A 26,991-nucleotide genomic window follows, 5' to 3' on the forward strand; every position below is an offset into this window, starting at 1 on the left:
CCTCCTCCCGATAGATACGGGGATTCTGTCGCCCGTCAGAGTTTGGTCCTCGAGTTGAAAGGCATACCCCGTGTTCCTGGTTTGCCTTCGGTGGTGTTCAGTGGTAACCGAAGTTGTTACAGAGAAGTGCCTGCCTCAGTAGGCACCGCTGGCTGGGTTGCGGTTGTGTGCGAAAGCGTTCCCATGACCTAGTCACCAGGCGATGAGTTGGAACACCGTGGGGTTTTAGTCGGTAAGAGTCCGGCATAACCACTGCACCTCCCCGTGGTGTAGTGGTATCCATGAGGATTTCCCCACGAGAAAAAAAAAAGGAGTAGGTATACGAAGCTGACTGCCAACCTTCGCTAGTCGGAGAGGCATCGCAAGAAGATTAACTTCAGGCTTCAGATACAGGTTTACAAGTCTCAGGAGATGTTGACTAAACAATTAGAGATTAGGAGTATAAGGATTGAAGAAATTATAAATTACACCATACATATTCTCTCTATCCAATATTACAAGTAGTAATTTAAAATATCATTTATTTATTTTTTTATTCAGGAGAATATTAATTTGTACATTCCATCCAATTTCTCATAAATCATTGGCCCGTCATAGCACTCGACATCAAAAGCTCCGAGAAAACCATATCTGGTTTAACGTTAACGTTCCATTTGAGTTATGAGTTTTCAATTGTTAATAAATACTTACATAAATGTAGAGGGCAACTGTTTAAAATTTTAATCAAGCGTCCATTAGTAAGTAGCGATTTGGTAATCATGTGTGTTACATTCAATATATCCCTCGTGTATTTGCCTGCGTATTCAATCGTGAGCTGAATTAAATTTGTATATATTCTTATAGCGTTGACCTGGCATAATAAGCAGGATATAAATATTTTCAGCTATGACAACTTAAGTGTTTTGCCCACTTGTTACTACTTCGTTCGCGTTTCTTTTGTCTAGTTAAAAATCCCGCTGGAACACTTTGTTTTCCCGTGATAAAATATGTCCTATGCAAACTATTTCAGAGCAAAATAACATCAAGAGAGGTTCAATTCATGGAAAGTAAAAGTTATGCAAAGGTACATATGGCATTTTTTAAGAAACTACATATTTATAATAGTTTTTCCAAAAGATATCATTCCATGTCCATCACCACGATTTGAGCTACATGTTCGCCAAACTTTATCGCGATAAATTATACGGTTGAACCGAGCATAGGTAACTAACAAACAAACACACACTTTTTTTGCAATAATGATATCAGTATATACACTGTATAGTAACATTAGTAGGTACATATATTATATACTGTGTAGTTTTGTTCAGTATTATATATACTAATCAGTATCAACTAATTTATCTATTAACGAAAAATTATATCGTACATTACTCACCTAGCTTTATTACAAACATCGAAGGTTATGTCTAAAAGACATGCCATTTCCGCTGAGCGTGGCAATTTTGATAAAAAATTCAGCTGCACAAGCTTTTGTGTTCCTATTTATAGACAGCTAAAGTTGTGACAGACATGCTATGAACGTTTCGGTAACGAAACCCTGAAAGGATTGTCACAATTATATGCATACTATAAATATGTAAGTACCTACTTACTACCTTCATATCTTCTCAGTAATTAAGATATAGGTAAATCAGAACGTAACTATTTAAAGGCTACCTAAATAAAGAAAAACTAGGTATTAACTGTATCACCCTAGGTACAGATATCCTAAGAATTCAAAAGAGTTTCCTTTCTTCACCCCACGAGTCTCACAACTTACTCGCCTTGCTAGTATCTATTCTGGCGCACTTTTGCAAAATAAACGCACTGGATTAGAACGTTGTTGTTGTTGTTGTTGTTGGTGACAAAATAGTAATTCAAAATTTTTATAAATTCGTATGTCAAAGTTTTTGTTGCTATCAAGAGCGCAATCTTCAACCATGGGCGTAGCACTCAAAACGTCGCTATTGTCTCTTTGTATCACCTGCCTTATCCATTTGGCTATTTAGACGCCGGCTCTTGAGTCACCATAAGCGTAGATCAATTGTTGTAATGTGACATAAAAAGGTTTCGTGTCCGATAATACAAGTATTAAAATTACGATTATTACTTTCTAATATATATATATATTTGTATATTGTATATATCCTGATTTAAACATTACCAGCTGACCCTACCTTGAACTTGTTTAATGACATCTATGACAAGTAAATTGTCGCTAGTTGTTAATGCCGCCATGGTTCTTTGTTAACATAAAATTGTCCCAATTTAAGTTCGAAGCTTCTAAGGCTCTGAAACGTGGTCGCTTACTACGGGCCCAGTGCTGTTTGTTAGACTCCTTGGAAAATATTATTGAGAACTGTCTCTTGACAGTTTTTTTTTTAAACTTACTACCCATAACTAAAAGTTACAATCTCTTTCATTATTTATAAGTAAATACACATACGTTATGCAAGTGTAACTTATAAATGTTTACTTACTTCTAAATTAAATAAATAAATAAATATACTACGACAATATACACATCGCCATCTAGCCCCAAAGTATTGCATGTGCATGTGCTTAGCATGTGTTATGGGAACTACGATGACTGATGAATATTTTTATGAATAATATACAAAAATACTTACAGATAAACACCAAACACTGAAAAACATTCATTCACACAAACATGTTCCAGTTGTGGGAATCGAAACCACGGCCTTGGACTCAGAAAGCAGGGTCGCTGCCCACTGCTAATTAATTTAGTTGTATATTTAAAAATGGCTCACTATTCTTTTACAAAACGGTCCAAAAAAGATTTTAATGATTTCAGGACTCTTATGCATTTGTATGTATGTATAACTTATAAATTCCTGTACCAATTTGAATAAATGGGTTAGTGACTTGTAACACGGGCTATACTTAAATAAAAAATACATGTTTGAATTGTTTTTAAAGACGTACTCGTTTAAAAAAAAAACTGTCCCTTAATATTATTGCTGATGGCTGACATAGTTAATAGGCGCAACTGACATGTCAACCCATCGTTATAATCACAGGTTTTCATTCGGCATTTTTCAGGTGGAACATACTTTTTTACTAAAACTGTGAATTTTTAATAACACTAATCCATTAAGGCATTCCGTTAAATCATTTTGAATTGCTACGTGATTTCAGATCCTAACCTTGACATCTTTTGACCTAACATTATTATTAGTAACTTTTCCCAGTATCTACCTGTTTGTAACATAAACAGGTATGTCTTGTTTGAGCATGTTCGACTGCAAATTACGATGTCCTTGATTTGTTACCCAGGTCGGGCCAATTAATAGTGCAGTTGGGTTTTTCATCACAGATTCACATCATGACCCTGAGAGCACGCGCGTTAAACTGGCGCTCCTCTCCCAGATCTCTTTCCTGTCTTGTCGGAGTTGCCGTCTAATCGGACTATGAGTGCACAAAGTAAGAGCGCAACCTATTTTGTGCACGATAATATCTCCCGCGTAGCTGGGAACCTCTCTGGTGATTGACCACCGTGGCCAAAATCGGTCAGGGAAAACTGTTTTCACTACTACCTTTTTCCCGCAACATCATTTTTGCTTTGTTCCAGTTTTTTCCATCCTGTAGGACCCATTGTTTTTTCCCTACCTATTTTTACGTACCCGTGCATAGGTAAGACGGGCACATTTTTGAAATCCCGCGGAAATGTTTCCCCTTGAGTCCTACGGACATAAACTTTGTATGTCCGTTTCAAGTTTTTTCTATGTCTATTTCTAATTTTATAAAGATCGGTTCAGCCGAAAATATGTTGTTAACATACCAACAGACACACGTATTTTTAATACTGAGTAAAGATACCTATTTGCTTATGAGAGGAAGATTCCACCCCAACATAAAATGCTACTTGGTTTACTAATCACACTAATAGTGGAATGCCTGGTTATATATTGTCCTCGGAATCCAATTACTTGAAATGTTTATACATTCAAAGTAAACCAACAAATTTTCAAAGGGTATTCTTGAAATATAATAAATAACTATAAAACCCACCCCATATAAATGATAAAGCCGAACACTTATTAAAATTCGTGTAATTTTTATTTTATACCTCTATCTTAAATTTCATAACCTTAATGCACTCCGCTGTGAATTCCAAGTCACAAAATCCAAATTTTCCATTGAAACGTCGCGTCAGATTACTTTTTCTGCTACTGAGACCATAGTGTCCATGGAGCTAAACTTAATTACTAAAACATTATAAAAAATTACTTTCAGGCGTTAACAACTTGGCAGATAAAAGAGTAAATACGGTAGTTAATCTTCAAATTCAATGTCACTTACGAAGAATATCAAATGGACAAGTTTCTCTAAAGCATAAGATTATTAATAGAGATCCGCAAGAGATTAATAGTTACCGGCTAGGCTAAGACAAATTAGTTCCTTTTTATAAGAGCGATATAGAAAGTAATAAAAAATAAGTGGCTAGATGATGTTCAGCAGGACGTTTTTATTTTTATTCTGCAGGTTGACAACAGTTTTTTGATCTGAACTCAAGAAATGGCTAAAATAAGAACTTTTATACTGTTAATGATTTTTTACAACAAAATGACATTTATGATTTAAATGTGTCTTTTCAATTATTTTTTTCTGTTAAGTATATTATTTGCATGATGCTTAAATTTTGCACGCCACGTATGGTAATGTATAACCTAAAACCTTTTTAAATATGTAACGGCTTTAAAACGTGTATTTTGCAAATAAAGATATTCTATTCTATTCTGTTCTACAAATTAGCCCTTGAGTGCAATCTCATCTAGTCGTAAGTGATGATGCAGTCTCTGATGGCAGCGGGCTAACCTATAAGGGAGTACGGTAGTCATGCCACTGACCAGTTTCTACACGACATCACACCGGATATAAAATTGCTTAGCGGCACGCCTTTGTCGTTGGGGTGGTAACTAGCCACGGCCAAAGCCCATCCCAGCCCACCAGACCAGACCAGAGAAAATCCAGAATAATATTATAAATTTCCAAATTGCCCCTGTCGGGAATCGGACCCGGGACCTCCTACTTAAATTCACAGCGCTTACCGTTGCGCCAGGGAGGTCGTAACGATTCGGCACTGTAGTAGAGCTAAGTGACAGAGTTCACCCGGGGAAATAGGTGCTACAGCCATGCTTATTTCTGGTGTCAAGCAGCATTGCCGGTTTCTGGTCTAAACGGCGTGGTTGCCGGTGTAAGTACAGGCCTAACTCATAAGCCTCAGGTTATTAGACACAGGGCGGGACTTTCATGCCCTGCGAAGTGATGTTTTCCGCTTACTCAGATGGCCGATCTACTTTATCCGACAATTATAACAATTAAAAAAACGGTCCTCAGACTCGCAATAAAGTCATAACTTGTTCAACAGTGACTTCAAAGGGCTAATGTAATGAACAAAAACAAAATCAAGTGTATAAACAAAACTGTGGAACCATCCATCATTCCATACAAGCTATTTTATAATAATTTACACGCAACATTTAACACAAGTCGCTGTCGTGAAATACCTGCACGTATCTACCTTTGTTGTCCCAACTTATTAACATTTGCAAGTCTAACTAAATCTAAATCAAAGGCAAATAGTATCTAACATGACTCTACCCTGTCTCTACCCGTGATATTGTATTGATAACGTATTTAAATATTTTCTGTAAAATAATATTGCGGTGGGTACTCTATGTTGACGTAAAATCGTTGACTGCTCTTTTTAATCACTGTATCATAAAAATGTTACTCAAATAGTATTAGTAAATTTTTAAAAAATATAAGTTTCCCGAGTAACAGATTTGTTTTCGTTTTTCATAGGGCAAAAGATCGACACGTTTCTTTGTTAAATAATTTAACAAAATTAAAATATAATTTTATGTCTGACTTGAAATAGAGTAGCTTAGATTACTTATATTACTTTGATTTATTTAGCAGGTTATTACTTTAGAGGTTAAAACAAGACGCAGAAGAAGTTGTTTTTTTAATTATTTATAAATGTTTTGATCTTGAGCATCTCCAAATAGTATTTAAATCTAGTGCTTAACATTCACCCAAGGAGACGTCATTAAAACAGTTTTAAACCCAGTCAAACTTTAAAATACTATATTAAGTTCTTTTAATAGGTATAACTACTACCGAAAGAGTAAACCGTAATTGCCATTCGGGTATTTAAATTAATAATGTTCCTTTTTTCTTCGAATTGGATTGCCGTCGGTGTTCGTTATAAATGAGGAAAAAGTTTTTTAAATATACAAAAAGGTCATTGATAATAATTAGCACTCGGGAAAGGTATAATGCTGGTTCGTTTATGGTCAATGCTGTAGGTCAGCCAAGGCCCGGTCAGGGTGAACCACGAAAGCCTTGCCGATGTGCATATGTACACCGAGGTGCATACAGTCAAATATGGCCCGCTGCCAACAACCTACATTCTCATTCAATCCACCTCGTCATGGTAATGTTTTTACGAGTAGTTTAAACAACCAATTGCCTTGCTTTGCGGTTTCGTGTGATAAAAAAAATTGGACTGCGGTGTCTCGTCTCAAGAAAAAGTACGAATGGACATAACGTAATATTTTATAAAGTGTAGGTGAAAACATAAATAAATTATAAAAATTAACATAATATATCAGCATTTTACTGGTTTACTACGTGACGTGCACTGGTCCCTTCTCAAAATGAGGTTTGAGCCCTTAATCCATAACGCTGGTTAAGTGATGCATGATGGTTTTCTCACGATCATTTTCTTCACTGTTTAAGCAAGTGAAATTTACTTGCTTAAAACTGACTTTACTACGAAACTTTAGTCCGTATTGTAATTTGGCTAAACTGATGATTGTCTCGAAAACTTTTATATATTTATATACCTAAACTGATAGGTAATGATATAAATTAAACACCTACACCGGCAAAAAAATAAAATATGTTAAGATAAATTAGTTAATGCTAATATTGTTGAAAACAAAAGGCTATGTGCAGTTTTTCATATCAGGAATTTATTTTAGGATTAAAGTACATACGTCAAAATATGGAATTGTGTAATATCAACCAACCCTATTTAGCGATCCGGTACGATGTCGAGAAACCGTTTAGGGGTATGAATTAAATATCCCTACTAATATTATAAATGTGAATGTAAGTTTGTTTGTTACGCTTTAACGCAAAAACTACTTAACCGATCCTCATGAAACTTTGTACACATATTCTTGAAAGTGTTAGAAGTAATAAAGGATATTTTTTATTCCGACATTAAGCTCGGTTCCTTTGGGAGAGGGGGTGAAAGTGTTTGACACCATAACTCCGACAAATTATAACCAATCTAAATAATTATTTTTGTACTATAGAGGTTATAATATGTGTTTAATTTTGCCCAAACTTTGTGTAGATCTGATGAATGTGGTTGGAGATAGAGGACAGAACTCCTTAGTGGACAGCAGCAAACCCCTCATTGAAGGCTTAGCGATGCCGAATACTTTAAATTTTTTTAGAGCTACAACTAAATTGAATGCCACATAAAAAAAATCAAACGCAGACGAAGTCACGGGCAATAGCTAGTAAAAGATAAACTACCTTAAAGGTTAGCCCGCTACCATCTTATACTGCATCAACACTTACCCCAAATGAGATTGCAGTCAAGGGCTAACTTGAAATTTGAGAACCTTAGTTTGTTACACAAGTTTCCTCAAAGTAAGACTTCTGCTAAGTACTTACCTACCAGAGTAAAAAATCCGGAATCACGCTGAATGAATTGTAGAAGGGTAATCTAAAATAGGCGGATGGGACGCACGGATGTTACGGGAACTGCATCGTATTTTTCAACAATCCCATCACTTGACTTTGTAATTAGAATAATTTACTTCCGTTCCAAATTGCAGTCTCATTTCCCTACCCATAATGACTATACAGTCGATTGTAGATAAAACATCAATGTTTCATGTTTGTATTTGTTTTATAGTAACTCTATGCCCCATAATATACTTATTTACCTAATGAATTCTATTTTTTAACATGAAGCTAAATTCCTTCAATACGGTTAGTTTATATTTATCCACGGATCCAGATAACCTTCGTTTGAACGCCTGGTGGGGCCAAAATTGTGAGGTAGGTACGAATTGAGGTTTGTTAAGGGTAGAGCCAGAGGATCGCTACCTACTTTATAGGTAAAGGCTCTGAAAACCCTTCCTCCCATAGGAAAAGAGGCCAAAGGCCTGTTGCAAGCCAATATTATTATTGGACCACTAAAGACGATAATAATTTATAGTCACTATGAAAAAACATTAAAAGTCACACCAAGTCGTAAGTACCCATAAAAACCGTAATATCACATACTTTCATAAGTAATACATACGTTTTAGTGACATCCATAGCATGCTAAGCTGACTGTACTTGACAAGTATTTTTTCCGTTGAGTTACTACAGCCCTTTTGGTATTGCTATTGTGAAAGCACTGCTGCATTCCGTGAAAAAATGTTAATAGGCGAAAATATTTTATCAGATTTACCAAAGCAACGACCCGCATCGTTGGCGAGATTAGAATACCTATCATTAAATTGCTTTTATATGGGTTACCCTTGGTAAATAGTTTGGTTTCGTCATTCATTAACATAATTATTATCGGGCTAGTTCTCTCCAAACAACTCGTCCTTTCAATCAGTCGACTTGCCTTTATTGTGGAAAGTTAATAGGTATTTAAACTATAATAATTGTCTCTACAATAAAAGAAGTTAAAGCCTCATAGTTTATAAGCGATCTTATTATTATTGTTTGTCGACGACTGGAGAAAAAAAAACAAATTCCCCAGTAAATTTGACAACCAGGCAGCATTTATTTTAGTAACAAAGTAATATTCTCAAATAGCAACACAAACTTATCATGTACCTCTTTTTTTACCTCATTATATCCACTACAACATTTATTTATTTATTATATTACCTGCCATGATTGGCGTGCAAAAATCATTATCATCATTTCAAACAAATAATTATTAAATATTATTAAATGGTATGTTATGATAGCGCAGTTATTTAACAAACAATTTTGTTTCAAAGTAACAACTAAATTAAATACTAAAATATCAAAACATGTTCTCAAATGTCATATATATTCAGTTCAAATTCAAAATTCATTTAGGCCTAATTTATAAGCACTTTTGAAACGTCAAGTCAGTCTGTTTGTAGTGACTCTACCAAGTTGATTACTCTTATCAATATTATATATAATTTTAACCTAAATATTCACTTAAATCGTAATAACATTGATTCAGAAGATGCTCTTTCATTTTACTTTTAAATTTATTAAAATTATTTGTCTTAATGAAATCCAACGGTAGTTTATTGTATAGCTTAGAACAACCAGATCGAAAAAGGATTTAAGCTTATTAGATTTTCAGCGAATTTATGAAATTCTTTTAAAATTCTTCTTTTTATTTAAACAAAAAAATTACATACGAGTACATTAATTAGCCTTCTCGACTACCATTTCGGCTAAAATATCATGCTTCGTTGTAGTATGGTAGGTACGTAATTATTATCAAAAGCAGGGCCTACAATTTAGGTAGAGTAAATAAGACCACAGCGCATTGAAGAATTCCATTTAAAAATCAGGTGTCACGTAGTCATTTATAATTTGGGTGGATGCATTTATGGCAAGACTGCTTCGTCATTCTAGATCAGGTTTTATTGTAGTCAAAGATCCCGTATTTAGAAAGCAAGCAGAGATCATTTTAACTTAGTATTCAAAAGTATAAGCAATGTGACTATAGAACTCAATGGTTAAAAGGAATGAGTTTTATTATATTTTATTTGTGTTTTAATCTATTTGGAAGAGAATCACTTTTCTATACATTGTATTGTTTTCTCTCTGTCTTTACCAAAAAATCAGTAATGTGCGAGTCAGTCTCACGTTCTAGGGATTTTCTCACTTACTTTTCATGCAATGGAAACGATAATGCCTATAACCTATAATTGATTATTGTAATGGCACTAGACAGAATTTGTAATTAATAACACGTTTTTTTTTATGAATGTAGTTACAATTAATTGCTGGTGTGTCTTATGAATAAATAAATGTAATTAGGGCACAAACAGAGGCATCAAAATAGGTTATTGCAATGAAGATGAAGATTTTTTTTAATTCAATAAAATATATTTTTATTTGAGGATGATTATTTATTTTGTTTCATATTTTTCTATAATATAATGTAAATATCATTTTTATATATTATATATATAATTGTAGTTACTAATTTATTTATTTGTCTTTAGTTACAAATATTGTTTTTTATATATTATACGTATATATTTAAGTAATGAAATACATATTTATTTTATAGGTATATGTATATATGCACCACCTAACTATTTTTTTTACCTACCTGTTTTTTATCTTCGCCATTGGTTGCCTGGAAGAAATCACTATGAAGCGATAAGGCCGCCAAATTGTATACGTTGTTTTGTTATACTTTTCTTTTTTTTCCATGTACTTTTTGTGGTGTGCAATAAAAGTATATTAATTCATTCATTCAAATATACCAAGCTTTATAGACAGAGAATCTTGCACTATAAGTGTTCGTTTTTACCATTTTGATATTGAGCCTTAGAAGAACCGCTATTATTTAAAACCTTGAAAATTGCATGTTTTACAAACAGGTTACTCGGTGTTGACCGCTAAAAAATTACATTAACACCGTGTTTGTTGTGTTCCGAGAAATTTGAGGATTCTGTGCGCGGCGTTGTGAATCGCGATATAAATCGCGGATGCAGATGATAAGCAATAAAATTAACAAAGCACGTAAAATAAAAGCATTTTTTCAAATAATTTTTAAAAGATCGCGAGACAACTTTTTTAAACCCACGTAAAAAAACGTGTGAAACATCGAAATTGTTTTCTGTAAGTTATTGCAGATATTGCATAATGAAAAGATAAAACGTTACAAATTTGTTCCACAAATAAAAAAAATACAACAAATACCACTCCTTTTTGTGAGTCGGTTAATAATGACTGATTTGTTACAAAATTAATATTCATTTTTATTGTTACATACGAAATATAAAAATTCAATCATTTAGCGTGGCGATGCGTCGCCACGGCCTGTGTCGCCACGCCAAAAATCAGGTTTACCCTCCGCCTATAGATGTTTCACATCAAAAAAGCCGCCTGTAAACTTACAACATTGTTTATGTATTATGCACTTATGCATACTTACTTACTTAATTTAGAGAACACGGTTGCAGAAGCTCATTGCGGCCTGGAGCTGTTAAACTTATCTCAGATCAGCCCCTGAAGTTTTTACTTACCAGTAGCGTGAAGTTGGTTTCTTACAAGGGTATACATGTAGTAGGAAAATTGCATAAAACAGTAAAATCCTCTCCCTATACGAGTTAGATATCAATTACAGGGTAAGCAGTGCTTTTGCGCATGTATGAAGTACACGCCACTAGTACTTACCCACGTTATGCATTAAACCGAATTTAAATGAGCCCATCTGATAAAGCGCTGTGTTGACACACGGACAAACAAACGAAGCGGTAAAACTTATAACTTATGTTTATTTCCTCTGTTTCAGTGCAATGGGTGAGCTAAGTAACAAGCTTGGTCTAAATGAACTGTCCGGAGGAGCAACAGGAATAAGCAAAGCTCTACTTGCCGAGTTTATAGGTAAACTAAATATAAAGTTAAGCAGAGTAACTGAGTTATTGTTTTTTACGGTCACAGTCTCCAATACGAGTGTTCTAGGCTTGGTTTTTATTTATGTTATAGTCTAAGTACGGACCGTATTGTCTAGAGCAAGACAAAGACAAAAATATTTACCGTTAAACATTTAATACATTAAAAGATAACTGGATAAAGTGCCACAGCCACGTAAAGTAAGACGTTACTTTAACATCATGAAAATGAATAAAATAAAATAAAAGTAAAAACTGAAATAAACGGTAATTATAGACGTCAGTAGGTAAAGAGAGTAGAAATTCAGATTTAAATAAATAACACTATCTTTTTGAATGGAAATAGTACGGTGAGAGACTTTCATGTTTTAGAGTTTCTAATCAGCGTATTTGAAATACCTACTTATTTGCAGTTTATGTCAGGTCATGTTATAAGTTAATCCTCACAATCACAGATACACTTTCTTATTTATAATATTAATATTGATTTATAATTTTACTACATATGACAATAGGTATAATAAATATTATACTTAACGGTGAATCACATTCACCGTTGGTATCTATCTCACTTCCTGTTTCTCAGTAACTTTTACTCATAAATGCAGTTATATTATTTTAATAAATCTTACTACTAAGTATTGACATTTAAATATCAATGTTTTCAGAAAACCGCATTATTAATTAATGCATTAATATCATTAAGTGTCTAGCTATATACTAAGTAGAACCTACCGGTATAAACAACTTGTTCATCTGTAATTCTAGGACATGCGATTCGTCATTTACTTCAGTACTTAGGTACTATAACACTCTTAGGTTCATTTAACCTAACATATTTAAAATCTGAAGGAATCTGTAGATTTAACTATTTATTTATTTATCTGTTTTACAAAGTGAATTATTTAAGAAGAACTAGAGGTTAAGTACGCAATAAATCATAGTGTCTTCTGGAAATAATTTAAATTTGGAACCTGCATCAAGAAGTGCATGATATTCGCAAGAGAGTCGCTGTTTCTATATCTACCTACCTACTATAAATTTTATACGCACTGCAATTGCCACGTATGTTGGTGTTGTCTAAATTGTGTGTCTTTTGGTGTACTCTCTGGGGTCATAGGGTTAAGACTCTGGAAACTCGGGCACTTTTGAAAGAAGTATCAATACTGTTATCGTGTCTACCGCGGATCTTACAGGTGCCAGCTGCGTTAGCAAAACAATAAGTTTATTCATTAAAAAGGGCAAGTGCCACTATCTAGGGTACACCTCGTTGTGGTTTTATTGAAGATGTTTTAAAATAAATGTAGTTTCATTTTAGTACGCAGTTTATTTTTGGTTATATGTGTCTCATAAATGTTATAATCCAGGTAACCTGCTGCTGAATCTCTTCGGTTGCGGTGCCTGCATCAACATATCCCAGGGCTTGGATGCCCCGGCTGACATCGTACTTATTGCGCTCGCTTTCGGTCTCTCTGTCTTCGCCATTGTGTCTGTAAGTAGAACTTATTACTAACCGTTATAACTCTCCACAGTTACGTATTGATAACGTGACCGTATCTTAAAGTGCTGGAATTGCGATCCCGCACCGGCACACGCAGCGTAGGTCGGCCCCCAACGCGTAGGACAGATGACATCAGGCGAGTCGCTGGGAGCCGCTGGAGGCAAGCGGCCCAGGACCGTGTATTGTGGAACTCCCTACAAAAGACCTAAGTCCAGCAGTGGACGTACATTGGTTGAAATGATGATGATGACGATGAACGTGACCATACGTACTTCGGGCGGGACAGTCCCGCTTTTAGGCTCTCTGTACCCAGCGAAGAATGGGCAGAATACCTTTTCTCCAAGGGAAAAGGAAAAATGTATAGATATCCCATCCCACAGTTTTTGCAAGGGCAATAATATACATATAACGTCGACACTGGATTTCTTACCAGGGTATGCATACAGCAGGAAAATTGCGCAAAATGGCAAATTTTCTCCAAAAAATCTATTTTAGGGTAGGCAGTGGTTTTGTGCGTGTATGAAGTTCCACTGAATGTCGAACGGGTGTAAAGTTCTCCTTTCCACCGTTGCCGTGCTTTGAGAGTTGGACACGTCGTGATTGTATATGTAAGTGCATATAATCGGGTCACAGAATTAAGAACATATTATAGAATCCTCATTCAGCCATTATTGCATGCAGTACATTCTTTCCAAAAACGTCCTGCGCACGTCTCTCACTCTCGGAAAGTTCGTTTTTTCCATTCCCATTTTATGGTAAACGATTTTTTTTTAACAATTATAAGTACTACGACAATACACACATCGCCATCTAGTCCCAAAGTAATGCGTAGCTTGTGTTATGGCTAATAATATGACTGATGAATATTTTTATGAAAAATATACATAACCTGACACTGAATAATATTCATGTTCATCACACAAACATTTTCCAGTTGTGGGAGTCGAACCCACAGCCTTGACTCAGAGGGTCGCTGCCTACTAAGCCAATCGGCCGTCAAACATGAGGGGTAAAATAATTACTGCCAACTGCTAAATTAAATGAATTGACCAACCGCCTGTTCGAGAAACACTGCTAAAGTGAAGTGGTTTTTGATGCTACAATATTAGCCGTGTACACGGTTTCTGTATGTAATTAATTCTGTGACTCGGGGTATACATTATTTGACTCCTGCTTATGCTAACCTGTTTCGATATCAAAAACTTCACATATCTGACGACAATGTATATCGGATTGGTAGATAACTTAGATATTGCAATATTTTTTTACGTCAAAGCAAATGTTTTTTCCTCTATGAATAAATTGTGTACATACTACATATTCTACCATCCGTAAGATGTGCACTTGCAAATTTTGGAACAATCGACGATCTCACAGTCTTCGCTCTAAACTACGATTTGTGGTTGTTGAAAGGCTGGAGAAACAAATTCCTCGAAAGCTGGCAACGCATTCGTGGCTCCTTCGGGTCAGATGTTTATGGGAAGCGATAATCCCTTAACATCGGGTGACCCGATCACTGTTTTTTTAACGCGACATACGAGTTACAGACCTCTAAAAATTCCTATGCTTAGTCTATGTCAGAAGAGGCCGGCTAGATGACGATGATGATGTGGTATCATACTTCAGAATATACCAATCGACCACAAGTACACATCTAAAACGAGTAACCAGCTCCGTGACTACTACATTATACAGCATTATGCGTTTGTTCTACCTGCATTCGTCACAGACACAAAATAAGGTTTCATTCTTTTATACGTCAGCTTGAATGTTAAGTGATTATACCGTGGATTCGAAATAGAAGATCTATTTAACGATACGACACTATCTATTTTTTTTATATTTATATACCTACCAAGGTACCATATTAAAACCTCTATTAAAATTAGCATATTATATGCTAATTCTAATTGAAGAAATCTTTCCATGTGCATAATATAATAAAAGCTACCTTATGTAAGATGAGGTATAGGTATACCTACCAGCAAGGCATCAAGCAAGTATAGGCCGCTGATCGCAATGACTTCCTCCTATACGAGCTGTATAAATATTCTAGGGTAGGCAGTACTTTTGTGCGTGTATGAATTGCATCATAATTTTTTTTCTTTTTAATTTTGATGGGGCTGTAAAAACGCAGGTTTTATATTGTGAGATCCGGGATTTGGCCATCGATTTCCACGTACTTTTAAGTCCCGTTACTTATGTTATCACATACCTAAACCACAATAACATTATTTGTTATTGAATTGTACTACAATTATACATCTTCCATCTAAGTTCAATGTACAGTATTATTATTGAGTTCTTCAAGGATAAGTATCTCTTTATATGTAGCGGGATAATAGGGAACCATCGAATGTTTGCGAAAAACCTGGGACGATTAGAGGGTCCTTACTTAAAATAATTGTACCCTCGGTTAGTTTTTTTACCATGACTATTTTTTTCTTTGACGCCAAGCTCACCTGCACGGCTAGCATGGGCAGGAGACAATTACATCCCCGGGGAAAGGATAAAAATGTATCTTCTCCCACAGCTTTATCAACTCTCAGCGTACTGGCGCACAAGTGGAATTAATATTCTAATAATATATGCGTAATAATAAACGCGGTCTAACTTCCCCTCTTCCATGTTCCCGTGCTTTAGCTTGTGGACACGTTCATTATATCCTTGTCCCCTGACAAGAGATATAATGAACGTGTCCACATTAACGTGTGTGATATAATCGGGGGATATAATTTTTTTCTCCTGCCCCGAGCTAAACTGCTAAACTGTTATAAAACCAAAACAGCTCCTAATCGGTTTCTACTCGGCACCATACCGTACCAGTCAATCGCTTTGCGGTACGTCTTTGTCGGTGACTAGCGATCAGACCACAGGAAACTCGGATATTATAAATTCCCAAACTTACCTCCTAGGGGTCCTATAAGACCACAGAACTAGGGAGGTCGTCTAAAGTTTAATTGGATACTGGACTTAGAAATTATGCATTGTAAAGTCACCATCTGTTTCTATTCTTCTTTTGTTTCTTTAACTTCTCATGGTTTGCAAAAAAAAAGCATAAATCAATAAATAAATCTGTTGAGGTATGAGATTGCTCCGTTATCAGGACGCAATATACCGCTTTGAGCTCATTTTGGAAGATCTATGAAACGTGTTGTTAATAGATTGTAGAAAATAGATTTTTTTGTAATAGTAATAATTGAAGGACCAAGTAAACATCCCACCTGATGAAAAGTGGATAACTATGTTGTAGAAAATAGAAATTTTTGTAATAGTAATAATTGAAGGACCAAGTAAACATCCCACCTGATGAAAAGTGGATAACTATGTTCTTTAAAAAGAGCAATACCTCGATTCCCTTCGCACATCCAAGTATCACCATCAGCCCGAGGCGCCGTCGGTGGTTTTCGCGAATAACTAATATACAGCTTTGCGCTGTGTAGTTATATACAGTGGTAGAGTCACTAGTCTCACTACAAACTGACATACTTGCCTTTGGTTGCCTGGAATAGATCGCTATGTAGCGATAAGAAGAGAAGCGATGATTTGTTAAATTTTTATTTACAATTTTTCTATATGTTTATTTTGTGTACAATAAAAGTGTATTCATTCATTCATTCATTCATTCATTCATTCATACTTGACGTTTAAAAGTGCTTATAAGGGAGGCCTACTTAAATAAATGTATTTTGAATTTTGCGCAATTCGCAATCATCCGGCCAACGTATTGAATAGGTTTAATCATCTTAGAGCCTGACCTGAAGATTTATATCCTAACCTAACCTACCTAAATTTAAATTTTGGATCTAACCTAATGAAAATTTAGAATTTGATTACAAACATATGATATCAACCATCCCTTAGCGATCGTCCTAGGTTTTTCGCAAAGACTCGATTTGTAAGTTATCCTACGGCATGACCTAGGTACATGATCTTACTTAGGTTGTATTTTTTCCTTGTACTGACGTATGTAAGCATATTTCACATATCTATGTACCTGAAAGTGCGGTTTCATCTGCAAATAACAATGAACCTTCCTTGAATCCTTGATGATGATATAATGTAAGACTTATTACTTTAAGTTACTTTAAGTAACTTAACATCCTTCTATTGGTAATTGGTACCTACCAAGAACTTAATTAATAGGTAAATAAAATAAAAAGGAAGGATATAAAACTTCTTATACCTAATGGCTCGTGATAAAATGTTTCCTAGTAAATTATATAGCTTTTGGTTCATTTTCTAATAAACTATAAAATAATTTACTCAATAAAACTAAGAAAAATCTAAAAAAGCTGGAAGAAATTGCTATGTAGCGATAAGGCCACCATATTGTACTCTCTTGCTCGATGTGTACCTACCTTTATCTCTGTAACTCCTTTTTTCTTTGGTGTACAATAAAAGTGTATACATTCATTCATTCATTCATAACTACCCAGCTAGAGTATCCTTTCAAACAAAATGGACGCCTTCAAATTTAAAATAATTATTTATTACAAACATATGCACCTTCTCATTGAGATTATTTTAATGAACCCAAACACGCTATATCTGCCGTACGTTGAGGTTTTGGGTATACCGCAGCTTCCACAACTACGAGGTTACCATGCCATGGAAATACCACCGATGTAACAGTTACCAAATTTCAATTCAAACGGACCTATGGAAGTTCGTAAGACACACGTTTGTTAAACAAGAAATGAACTTACACCTGAACAGACCTTCGTAAACTAACCAAAGAACCATCACGATCCTTTAGAAAATTTTAATTCTGATTTACAAATACCGCATCAAAAAGCAGTCCAGTCTACGATGTCATGCACAGAAACACAGATACATACCTTTATAATTTTAAAACTTCGTGTCGGGTGTACAACTTGTCTGCGACAATTGTATATTAAATATTAAATTTAGTATACCTAAAAACTAAAAATGATTACATAACACCGCCGGGTAGCCATAAAAGTTATTGGTTACGATTGTATAAGTTATTATTAAAATTTTTGCAGCTAGTTATGTTTGAAAAAACTATTGCCATCGAGTGCTGAATCTGAGAGCGATAGGGAACACTGTAGATCAGATGTTGATATTCCCCTATTTCATCATTCAAAACTGAGCCGATTCCCGCTAAACGATAGTAACTAAAAGAATCATTTTATCTTTCAGGCAATAGGACATGTGTCAGGGGGTCACGTGAACCCAGCGGTCACTGCAGGAATGGCTGCAACTGGCAAAGTTAAGCCAGTAAGAGCAATCCTCTACGTGATCGCCCAGTGCGCAGGCGCAGCAGCTGGCTCCGGCCTCTTGAAAGCATTCACCCCCGATGCAGTTGCTGGAAAATTGGGTGTCACAGGATTGGGCACCAATGTGACCGCACTGCAAGGCTTCGGCATCGAATTCTTCCTCGGATTCGTGCTCGTTTTTGTTGTTTGTGGGGTAAGTACAATTACAAAGCACCTTAACACTAGGAACGTAAAATTCAAAACCGCGCGTGAACCTTTTAGTTTTAAGTTAGCGAATGCAGTTATCACCCTATCGCGAGCCTGTACTAGTGAAGAATTCGAAAAAATATATATACCCAAAACATTATCATTACTCATCATAAACGGTAGACTCTATCCATGGAAGATAATCACCACGCTGGACAGACGGGTTGGTGATCGCAATAGATGGTAATAGTAACACAGAAGACGGTGTCACCCATTCTCTGTTATTCCTTAGTCGCCTCGTACCACACCCACGGGAATAAGAGGGGCTTATTATTATTATTTCAGTCAAGTTATTACATAGCAGATATTTTTTATTTTATTTATTACTAGCGTACCCAGCCCGTTTCGCCGGGCTAGATTTTGCTTTGTTTTATTTAAACAATAAACTTACATCATTAAATTTTTAATTTAAGTCTCATAATATATTAAATCATTTATTTCTCTCCGTATTCATTCTCTTCTATTCTCTTCTCGAGCGGGTGAAGATCATTATCTACACCGATGTGCACCCAACAATAGAATATCATCATAGTAAATAAAAGCTGTATTTGACAGTTCAAAAATATGAGTGCTCCGATCGTCACCAAACTTTACAGGATTACTCGCCAGGTCAATCCGGAGATTCCCTGAAAGTTTCATTGAAATTGGTCCAACCGTTTCGGAGCCTATACGGAACATACCCACACACTTTCTCTTTTATATATATAGATAGATGGCCCAAACAGTTTTCTCAATACTTAAAATTAGTACAAAGAAAATAACACATACAGCAATTAAGTAGCCGCTAAAAATCATACGAATGCATTAAAATTGACAGCAAACTTATAACGTAACTATGAAACTTTACATATTAGAACAAAAAAAAACACATTGTTGATAGATAATGTTAATAAGGGAAGACACTTATTAAAACTCCATCCATCAAAGTGGATATAAAAAAAAACATTGGAAGTAAAAATTTCGAATAAAGATGTTTTTTTAACTGAGCAATAGTAAGATTAAATAAATCTAAATCCGAGAAATTATTATTATAGCTTTGAGTATAAGGTATATAAGAAAAGTTTTTGATTGCGGCAACAAAGTAGAACTTTTAAGTCTCCCGTGTGTATAACTTCCTCGTATCTGCTCTCATTTTTTACAGATTCGACGATAAGTATTTATAAGTACCACTGTAACTTGATTCGAGTAAACCGGTTTACTTTGTAGCACTATTTTGGAGTACACGTCATCCTTAATGAATAAGCTTGACTGAATCTTGGTGAGCGCAAAAAGTATTATATTCCAATGAATTTCTTGCGGTCGTAGCCGTAACTTCGAGGCGAAGTGGCAAATCCACAAACCGGACCATTTACGATTTAAAAGCTTTAATTAGGACCATTTAAGGTGTATACTATCACGTATGTATACATCTGCCCAGCGCAGATGATGTGCAAACCCTCTCCTTAACAGGGATTTAGCCCAGCTGTGGGCTGTTACAGGTTTTTAATTATTTGACAGCCGACTGGTGCAATGCTCAGCGACCCTGCTTTCTGAGTCCTAGGCTGTGGGTTCGATTCCAGCAACTGGAAAATGTTTGTGTGTTAAATATAAATGCTTTTACAGTCTCTGGGAGTTTATTATTCATAAAAATATTTACTCGTTATCTTAGTAGGTACCCATCAAACAAGCTACGCTTACTTTGGTGCTAGATGGCGATGTGTGTATTGTCGCATTATTTTTATTTCTTTATATATTGATGATGATAATGTAGGTACGTTGCACAAGTTTTATATACTGTTATATAGACACCGGTATGTTTTATGATATTTCCGAAGATCGCAGAACTGTCCCAAAAAGTTACGTGACCTAAAAGCATTAGTCTAATTAAAAAAGGATGTGATGAGCGTTAACGGTTAACGTTTAATGAGCATTCGAGATTCAATATCGCCTAAATTCTCGCTTGTTTAAAAATCAGACCTTTCGTTCGAGTGGTTATAGGTGAAATCATATTTCAATTCACTTATTGTAAAATTCATTTTTATAAGTACTACTGCTAATGGTTTCTCAGATTATTCAACTAACCTCTAACATTTACCTACAAATGACTAATAAATGGAATTCATTTAGATGATTTTCAACGATAGTGGTCTGTAAGGCATGATGAATTATTCCGAACTTCATAGGGTAGTTACCCTATGAAGTTCGGAAATACATATATATAAAAATATCTTATTTTTGCAGAAATTAAAGATTTTGTTGATATAAATTGTATATAATATTATAAAATAATATTTCCGCGAATGACAAAGTTATTCGCCTTTAAAAGTTCTAAAAAAGTTGTACAAAATGTTTACATAAACGTGACGCCATAATTTTGAAACCGGCCTTTGAAGTGTCATGGGGGATGTCTTTTTTGCAGTTTTTTATATCGAAAATAAATACCATTCTCTCTTTGAGTATACATCATGTATATATTATGTAGGTATACATTAAGATTAATTCTTAGTTTAGAATATTACTGCATCTCCAAATGCGTAAACACTGAACATTGAACCTTGTTTGTTATCGAATTCCCCTTAATATCTAGCACTAGCCTACTCGTACAACTATTTACCGTAAATAGAGTTAACCCTTAAAGCAATTAATTACAGCATAACAATGACAAGATCATAGTCACGATCTATTTAAGCCTAAAGCTACTACGTGCCCTCGAATTAACCTACGATAAACAACTAATCAAACACACCGACATACTCATAACACGACGAGCGACGCGTCTAATGAAATTATACTAATAGATACTAGCTGTTGTCCGCGTTATTCGTACTCCTTGCATAAAAAGTAGCCTATACGGCCGATTGGCGCAGTTTGCAGCGACCCTGCTTTCTGAGCCCAAGGCCGTGGGTTCGATTCCCACTACTGGAAAATGTTTGTGTGATGAGCATGAATGTTTTTCAGTGTCTGGGTGTTTATACGTATATTCTAAGTATTTATGTATATTATTCATAAAACTATTCATCAGTCATCTTAGTACCCATAACACAAGCTACGCTTACTTTGGGGCTAGAAGGCGAAGTATATTTATCTATATTGCTCTCAGTAATTTTAACTAACTAAATGCCAAAAATGCTGTTGACTGGTTGCTTAGTTAGGGCGAGACAAAAGGGCAAACAAACAAACATACACAGTTTCGCATTTATAATATTAGTTAGTACCTATTGACTTGACCCACTAATAATAATTCCTCTTAAAACTTTTGTCTATGGTCAAATTACTCTAGACAACGCGACGCGACAGTGCCAATTCTGTTGTACATGGTGCTATCCTTCAGAAAGCATTATAAAAATGAAAATCCTACTTTTAGACCTGTCAATTTAGTTAAGTTTAGATATTTGTGTACGACAGCATTAGCAACATTCTCACCGGTGTTGGTGCTAACCCCTAGTGATTTGACATCGGGTCATCTCCGAAGAACGCCTACTGCTAGGCATATTTAAGCTACTCGTTGTATGCCGTCTGTTTACCTTAAAGCTAGCATGCTCCCCATGAGATAACTATCTATACCCTTTACTCGTATTTTTCCTATAGATGAGATAATCAGTGAACATTAATCTCTATTGGCGCGCGTGGAAGCCCTACTTGAGGGGATCTTAGTTTGTCGAGTTCGGTCTCGGGGAGTCGACCAACGCGCAACGTTTGCGTTTGCGACGCATATCGTGGAATGAGTATGCATCTGCCTTTATTTATGTATAGTATTTACGACTGTTTCTGAATAGTAATAAAACATTAGCTTCCGTGACGACTATCATTACTAAAGTGATTCAAGTTAATCTAGGTACGCTAATCTGTGCACGTTGAAATATTTAAAACGTTGCTAGGTATTCAATATAATAAATATACTTAGTTGGTGGGTTTTTACTTCACGGCACTTAGTTATATGCACCACAAAAACAAACCAATTTGTCTATAAAACAAAACTACCGATACGAAGAATTGTAATTACAGACCGTAGATACCTATCTAATATTTGTATTCGGTTCCGAAGTTCAATTTGGTTTCAATGAAATTCGTAACTTTAAACATTTCATCAACGTAATGTGGTATTTTGTATGGAGTTCCAAATGCCACGGTCTTGTGCTGCTTGGGTCTAGCGACTCCTTGCAACTCGTTTCATGTCATCTGTCCTCCTTCCATCTTCCACTGCTGCGTATAGCGGTGGAGGTCACCATAAACATTACAACACCTTGGGACCATCGTCCATCGATTCTCTGAACTATGTGCCCCGCAAATTGCCACTTCAACTTTGCGACTCGTTGAGCTATGTTGGTACGTAACTCTGGTTCTTCTACCGGCCTCATAGACTGAGAGACTCCCAGCATAGCTAGCTCTCTCTATCGCCCGCTTAGTGACTCGGAGCCATCTTATGAGACCCAAAGTCTGCGACCACGTATCGATAAAATATTAACTTACAAGTATTTGTATTGAAGTCAAGAAGAGTAGTTGTAGTTTATCCATCAATTGAAAAATTGTAAAAAGCAAATTGTCTACCTTTTGTTTTTCATATATTTTTACCAGCCAAATGAAGACCGACGACTTTAATGTAACTTCCTCAGGCAACAGAAAATGGGATATCTTTAATGATCTGGTAACAAGACCCAATAGGAAAGAGAGCCTGAGGGATTATATCTCTATTCTGCTTCAATACTGGTTGGCAGTCACTCACGATTATAGATTGACAATCTGAACTTATGCACAACGTGCTCTGCTCAGAAATTTCTTATAGTAGACAAGCAAAGTTAAAGTTCTTGGTCTTTTTGTAGGTACCTACCTAATTTGCTAAATCAAAGAACTGGTAGGCCGTTAATCCATAAATACATAGACTAAATAAATTATTAAAAACTATGACATCCAATTTACCTACCGTTGATTGTCAAAGTTATTAATAAGCAAAGCTACCCAACTTTGCGGTATCTCGCCTTGTACCTTGCGTGACAGCTTATAGCATTCGACATGAACCGCTGACAATAGTTAAGGCAGATTTTAAAATCAATAACTAAAGCTACGCCTATGATGTATTTAATCATGCAAAAGCCTCAGCTACGACATCTTTTGATCCTTCACTCGATTCTTCACCTTTATACAAGGATTTTCAAAATTCAAAATTCATCACTAGGATTTTCAAAATTCATTTATTTCAAGTAGGCCTAATTTATAAGCGCTTTTGAAACGTCAAGTCAGTCTGTTTGTAGTGACTCTACCACCGGAAGGCAGATTCCACTGAGAAGACCCGGCAAGAAACTCAGCAGATTGCTCTTTTCCAACATAATTTTATAGTTTAAGAATCTTTTGAATTTTTCTGTTTTGTGAGAGATGAGAGCGGAGTGGCTTGCTTCCAAGCAGCCTTGTTGTTAAGGAATTCATCAATCGTGTAGTAACCACGATTTTTACTTATGTCTATGATCATAATTGAATATCAAGATGAGTGGCGTAACCATAGATATGAGCAAACATCAGTCGATTTAGCTGGTAGTCCAACGCTTTCCCTGTTGGTAATTGATTCATCGATCTCAGACAATGGCATTGCAACCTCTTAAAAAGCGGTAAAACCTGATGGTAACGATGATATTTCTGTTAAAATATTTCAATACCAGTACTATGTTAGGAAATTCGAGATGCTAACCCCATCCATGCCTTGGAGAGAACGTTAAGCGTTCAAGGTCACTGACACATTTTGCTACTATCAAATATAAAGTTTACCAACCCGTATCGAAACAGCGTAGTGGATCTAACCCCTTAAATGCTCCCTCCTTTGCGATAAAGAGCTCTGTACCAAACAGAGGACATTAATCCGCTGATGTTGAATAATAATAGTTACGTAGGTCCCTAAGTTAGCTGGCATTGGATAATACCGGCTAAGTGGTGAGAACCCACTGGGACTTTAATATGGCTTAAGATTTTAATAAAAATGATTACGAAATATTGTTTAGATATAGTAATTATGTTATTTAACCTTATTTTTTCTTTTTTTTTTAATCAGAGAAAATGCCTAATGCATACCACTCTGTTGGGGGAAACGGAGTAGTTATGTGGGATTTCCGCCCACTAAAAATTCTGTTTGCCCCTCAATAGACCTATAAGTAAGAGTACGGGATTCACTATATTATTTAACTTATTTGTAAATGTAAATAACAATGTTTGCATTAGGTATATAACAAAAGATTATAATATACGTGTACATAAAAAACTACACTTAAGACCTTACATCTTTACCGTCTCGTAGACTTATCTGAGAAACTGAAACGCTAATAGTTTTTGAGTAAATCATTGCCATAGTTTTTATTGAAGGAAGTCAGACCCCTAACATCACATGCAAAAGTAAAATCAAGTCACTCCTGTAGGTACGAATAGCGTAGTGTAGGTACTATGCACGTGTCGGTCTTTGATCTTCAATAGGGTTGTTACTTAGAATGTTTTTAAATTAGTTTGTATGGAAAAAAATATGCTTCTTTTGATTCAATTATTTTACAGGGATTCCTTATGAAATAAACGTATGCATCCTTCAAGATTATTTCGTAATTCCGTTACACGTTGTATTATTGTATAGGGGTCTACCTGCGTTTTTAACTTTGCTTACGTTCCACAGGTATGCGACCCGAACAAACCAGACAGCAAAGCTACTGCTCCTCTCGCTATCGGTCTTACCGTCACGCTGGGTCATTTACTAGCCGTGGACTACACAGGCTCCGCCATGAACCCAGCGCGTTCCTTCGGATCTGCCTTAGTAGCCAGCGAATGGAGTGATCATTGGGTAAGAAAACCACATTTAACTTACTCCTTCCCTTCGAAACAGGTCCGGAATTCTATTTTAATTTTTTGTATAAGTCAAGATTAATTCTAATTGTTCATTTCGCAGATCAACGTATCTACTGTAGCTATGTTGGCGAATTTAACGCTTAAAAAGTACCAGATTATTGGAGATCCCGGACACGATATTTCGTTACTTTAACCACAAAGTAATCTGTTTTACGGATTCCTGTTTTAGTTCGAGTTTAGGAATAGTTTTTCTTTCTCTCGCTTTTACTACCTATCTATACCATATTGATAACGGATATACTCACTCAGATGCGGTGAAGACTGTGTTAAGGACTTCGGCTTCACTTTCTGGGGGCCGAGTTCGAATCCCAGCACGCACGTCTAACTTTTCTAAGTAATGTGCGTTGTAAGTTATTAAAATATCACTTGCTTCAACGGTGAAGGAAAACATCTTTAGGAAACCTACATACCTGCGAGTTCTCCATAACGTTCTCAAAGGCGTGTGGTTGTGTGGAAAGCCGTAGTCCACCAATCCGTACTGGTGGACGGCTTTAACCCTTCTTATTATGGGAGGAGACCTGTGCCCTGTAGTTGGCCGATAATGGGTTGATATGATGATAATACAGTTTAAAAAGAGAAGAAAACTTCTTAGACTTCAAGAACCTCTTGTATCTTTAGTTAGTCAACGAAAGTAGTTGTTCACACAAAGTCCTAAAAAAATCGCCTTTTGTAAATCTATGAATGAATGAATGAATACACTTTTATTGTACACCACATAAACATAACAAATTAAAAGTAAAAATTTAACAAAAGGTATACAATTTGGCGGCCTTATCGCTACATAGCGACCTCTTCCAGGCAACCAAAGGCGTTAAAAACAGCTCAAGAAGATCTATCTGAATAAAGAAAGTTTTTACTTTGACTTTCGCAAACCCAAATTTTCGAATTTGCCATATTAGCAGATTACTACCTAGGCTTGATTTACATCGATGATTTATTAAAATGATTCCATTGGCCCTAATATAGTCATAGTTGTATATGAGAATGAACATAGCGTGAGGTCATCAACAATCACGAAACTATACATCCAACTAGGCAAGTAAGCGCTGGCGTATGATCGTGTACCTTAGATAAAAAATACCTGTGGAAGATCCATATTGGTAAAGAGGTATGTGCAAAACAACACCTGTTAAATACGTCAATTATCTCGGTCGAACTTAAAGCGGATTATAATTACGTATTTATAGACTAAGTATCTAAGTATCGTTAATGGAAAATCATCTGGGATAACCATATTACATAAAACTCCAGAGAGATTTTACGCGGGAGATATTATAATGCACAAATATGTGTGCAGACACAGGTGCAATCTCTATTCCCTAACTCTTATCATTGTACCGTTTGTAATATACTCTTATCGTCCGGTGGGATGGCAGCTCCGGACACGACCGGAAAGAGATAATGCACAGGATTGGTGTTCTCCGAGGAACGGGGGTGAATCACCACCATTTTCCAAACTCCGGCCTGGTATTAAGAATTTATAGATAGAAAAAAC

At 35.7% G+C, this 26,991-nt stretch overlaps 1 protein-coding gene across 1 annotated transcript in view; it reads left to right on the forward strand.

Annotated features, from left to right (window-relative positions):
* LOC120623344 (aquaporin AQPAe.a) overlaps nt 1-26,991 on the forward strand; it is a 62,168-nt gene that overhangs the window by 30,356 nt on the left and 4,821 nt on the right. Inside the window, exons 2-5 of the mRNA XM_039889315.1 lie at nt 11,555-11,646; nt 13,022-13,146; nt 18,322-18,591; nt 25,267-25,431. Of these exons, the coding sequence (XP_039745249.1) occupies nt 11,559-11,646; nt 13,022-13,146; nt 18,322-18,591; nt 25,267-25,431 (648 nt within the window). The 5' untranslated portion in view covers nt 11,555-11,558. The remainder of the gene's footprint in view (nt 1-11,554; nt 11,647-13,021; nt 13,147-18,321; nt 18,592-25,266; nt 25,432-26,991) is intronic.

This window comes from Pararge aegeria, chromosome 4, assembly GCF_905163445.1.
Source record: "Pararge aegeria chromosome 4, ilParAegt1.1, whole genome shotgun sequence".
NCBI classification, from domain to species: domain Eukaryota; kingdom Metazoa; phylum Arthropoda; class Insecta; order Lepidoptera; family Nymphalidae; genus Pararge; species Pararge aegeria.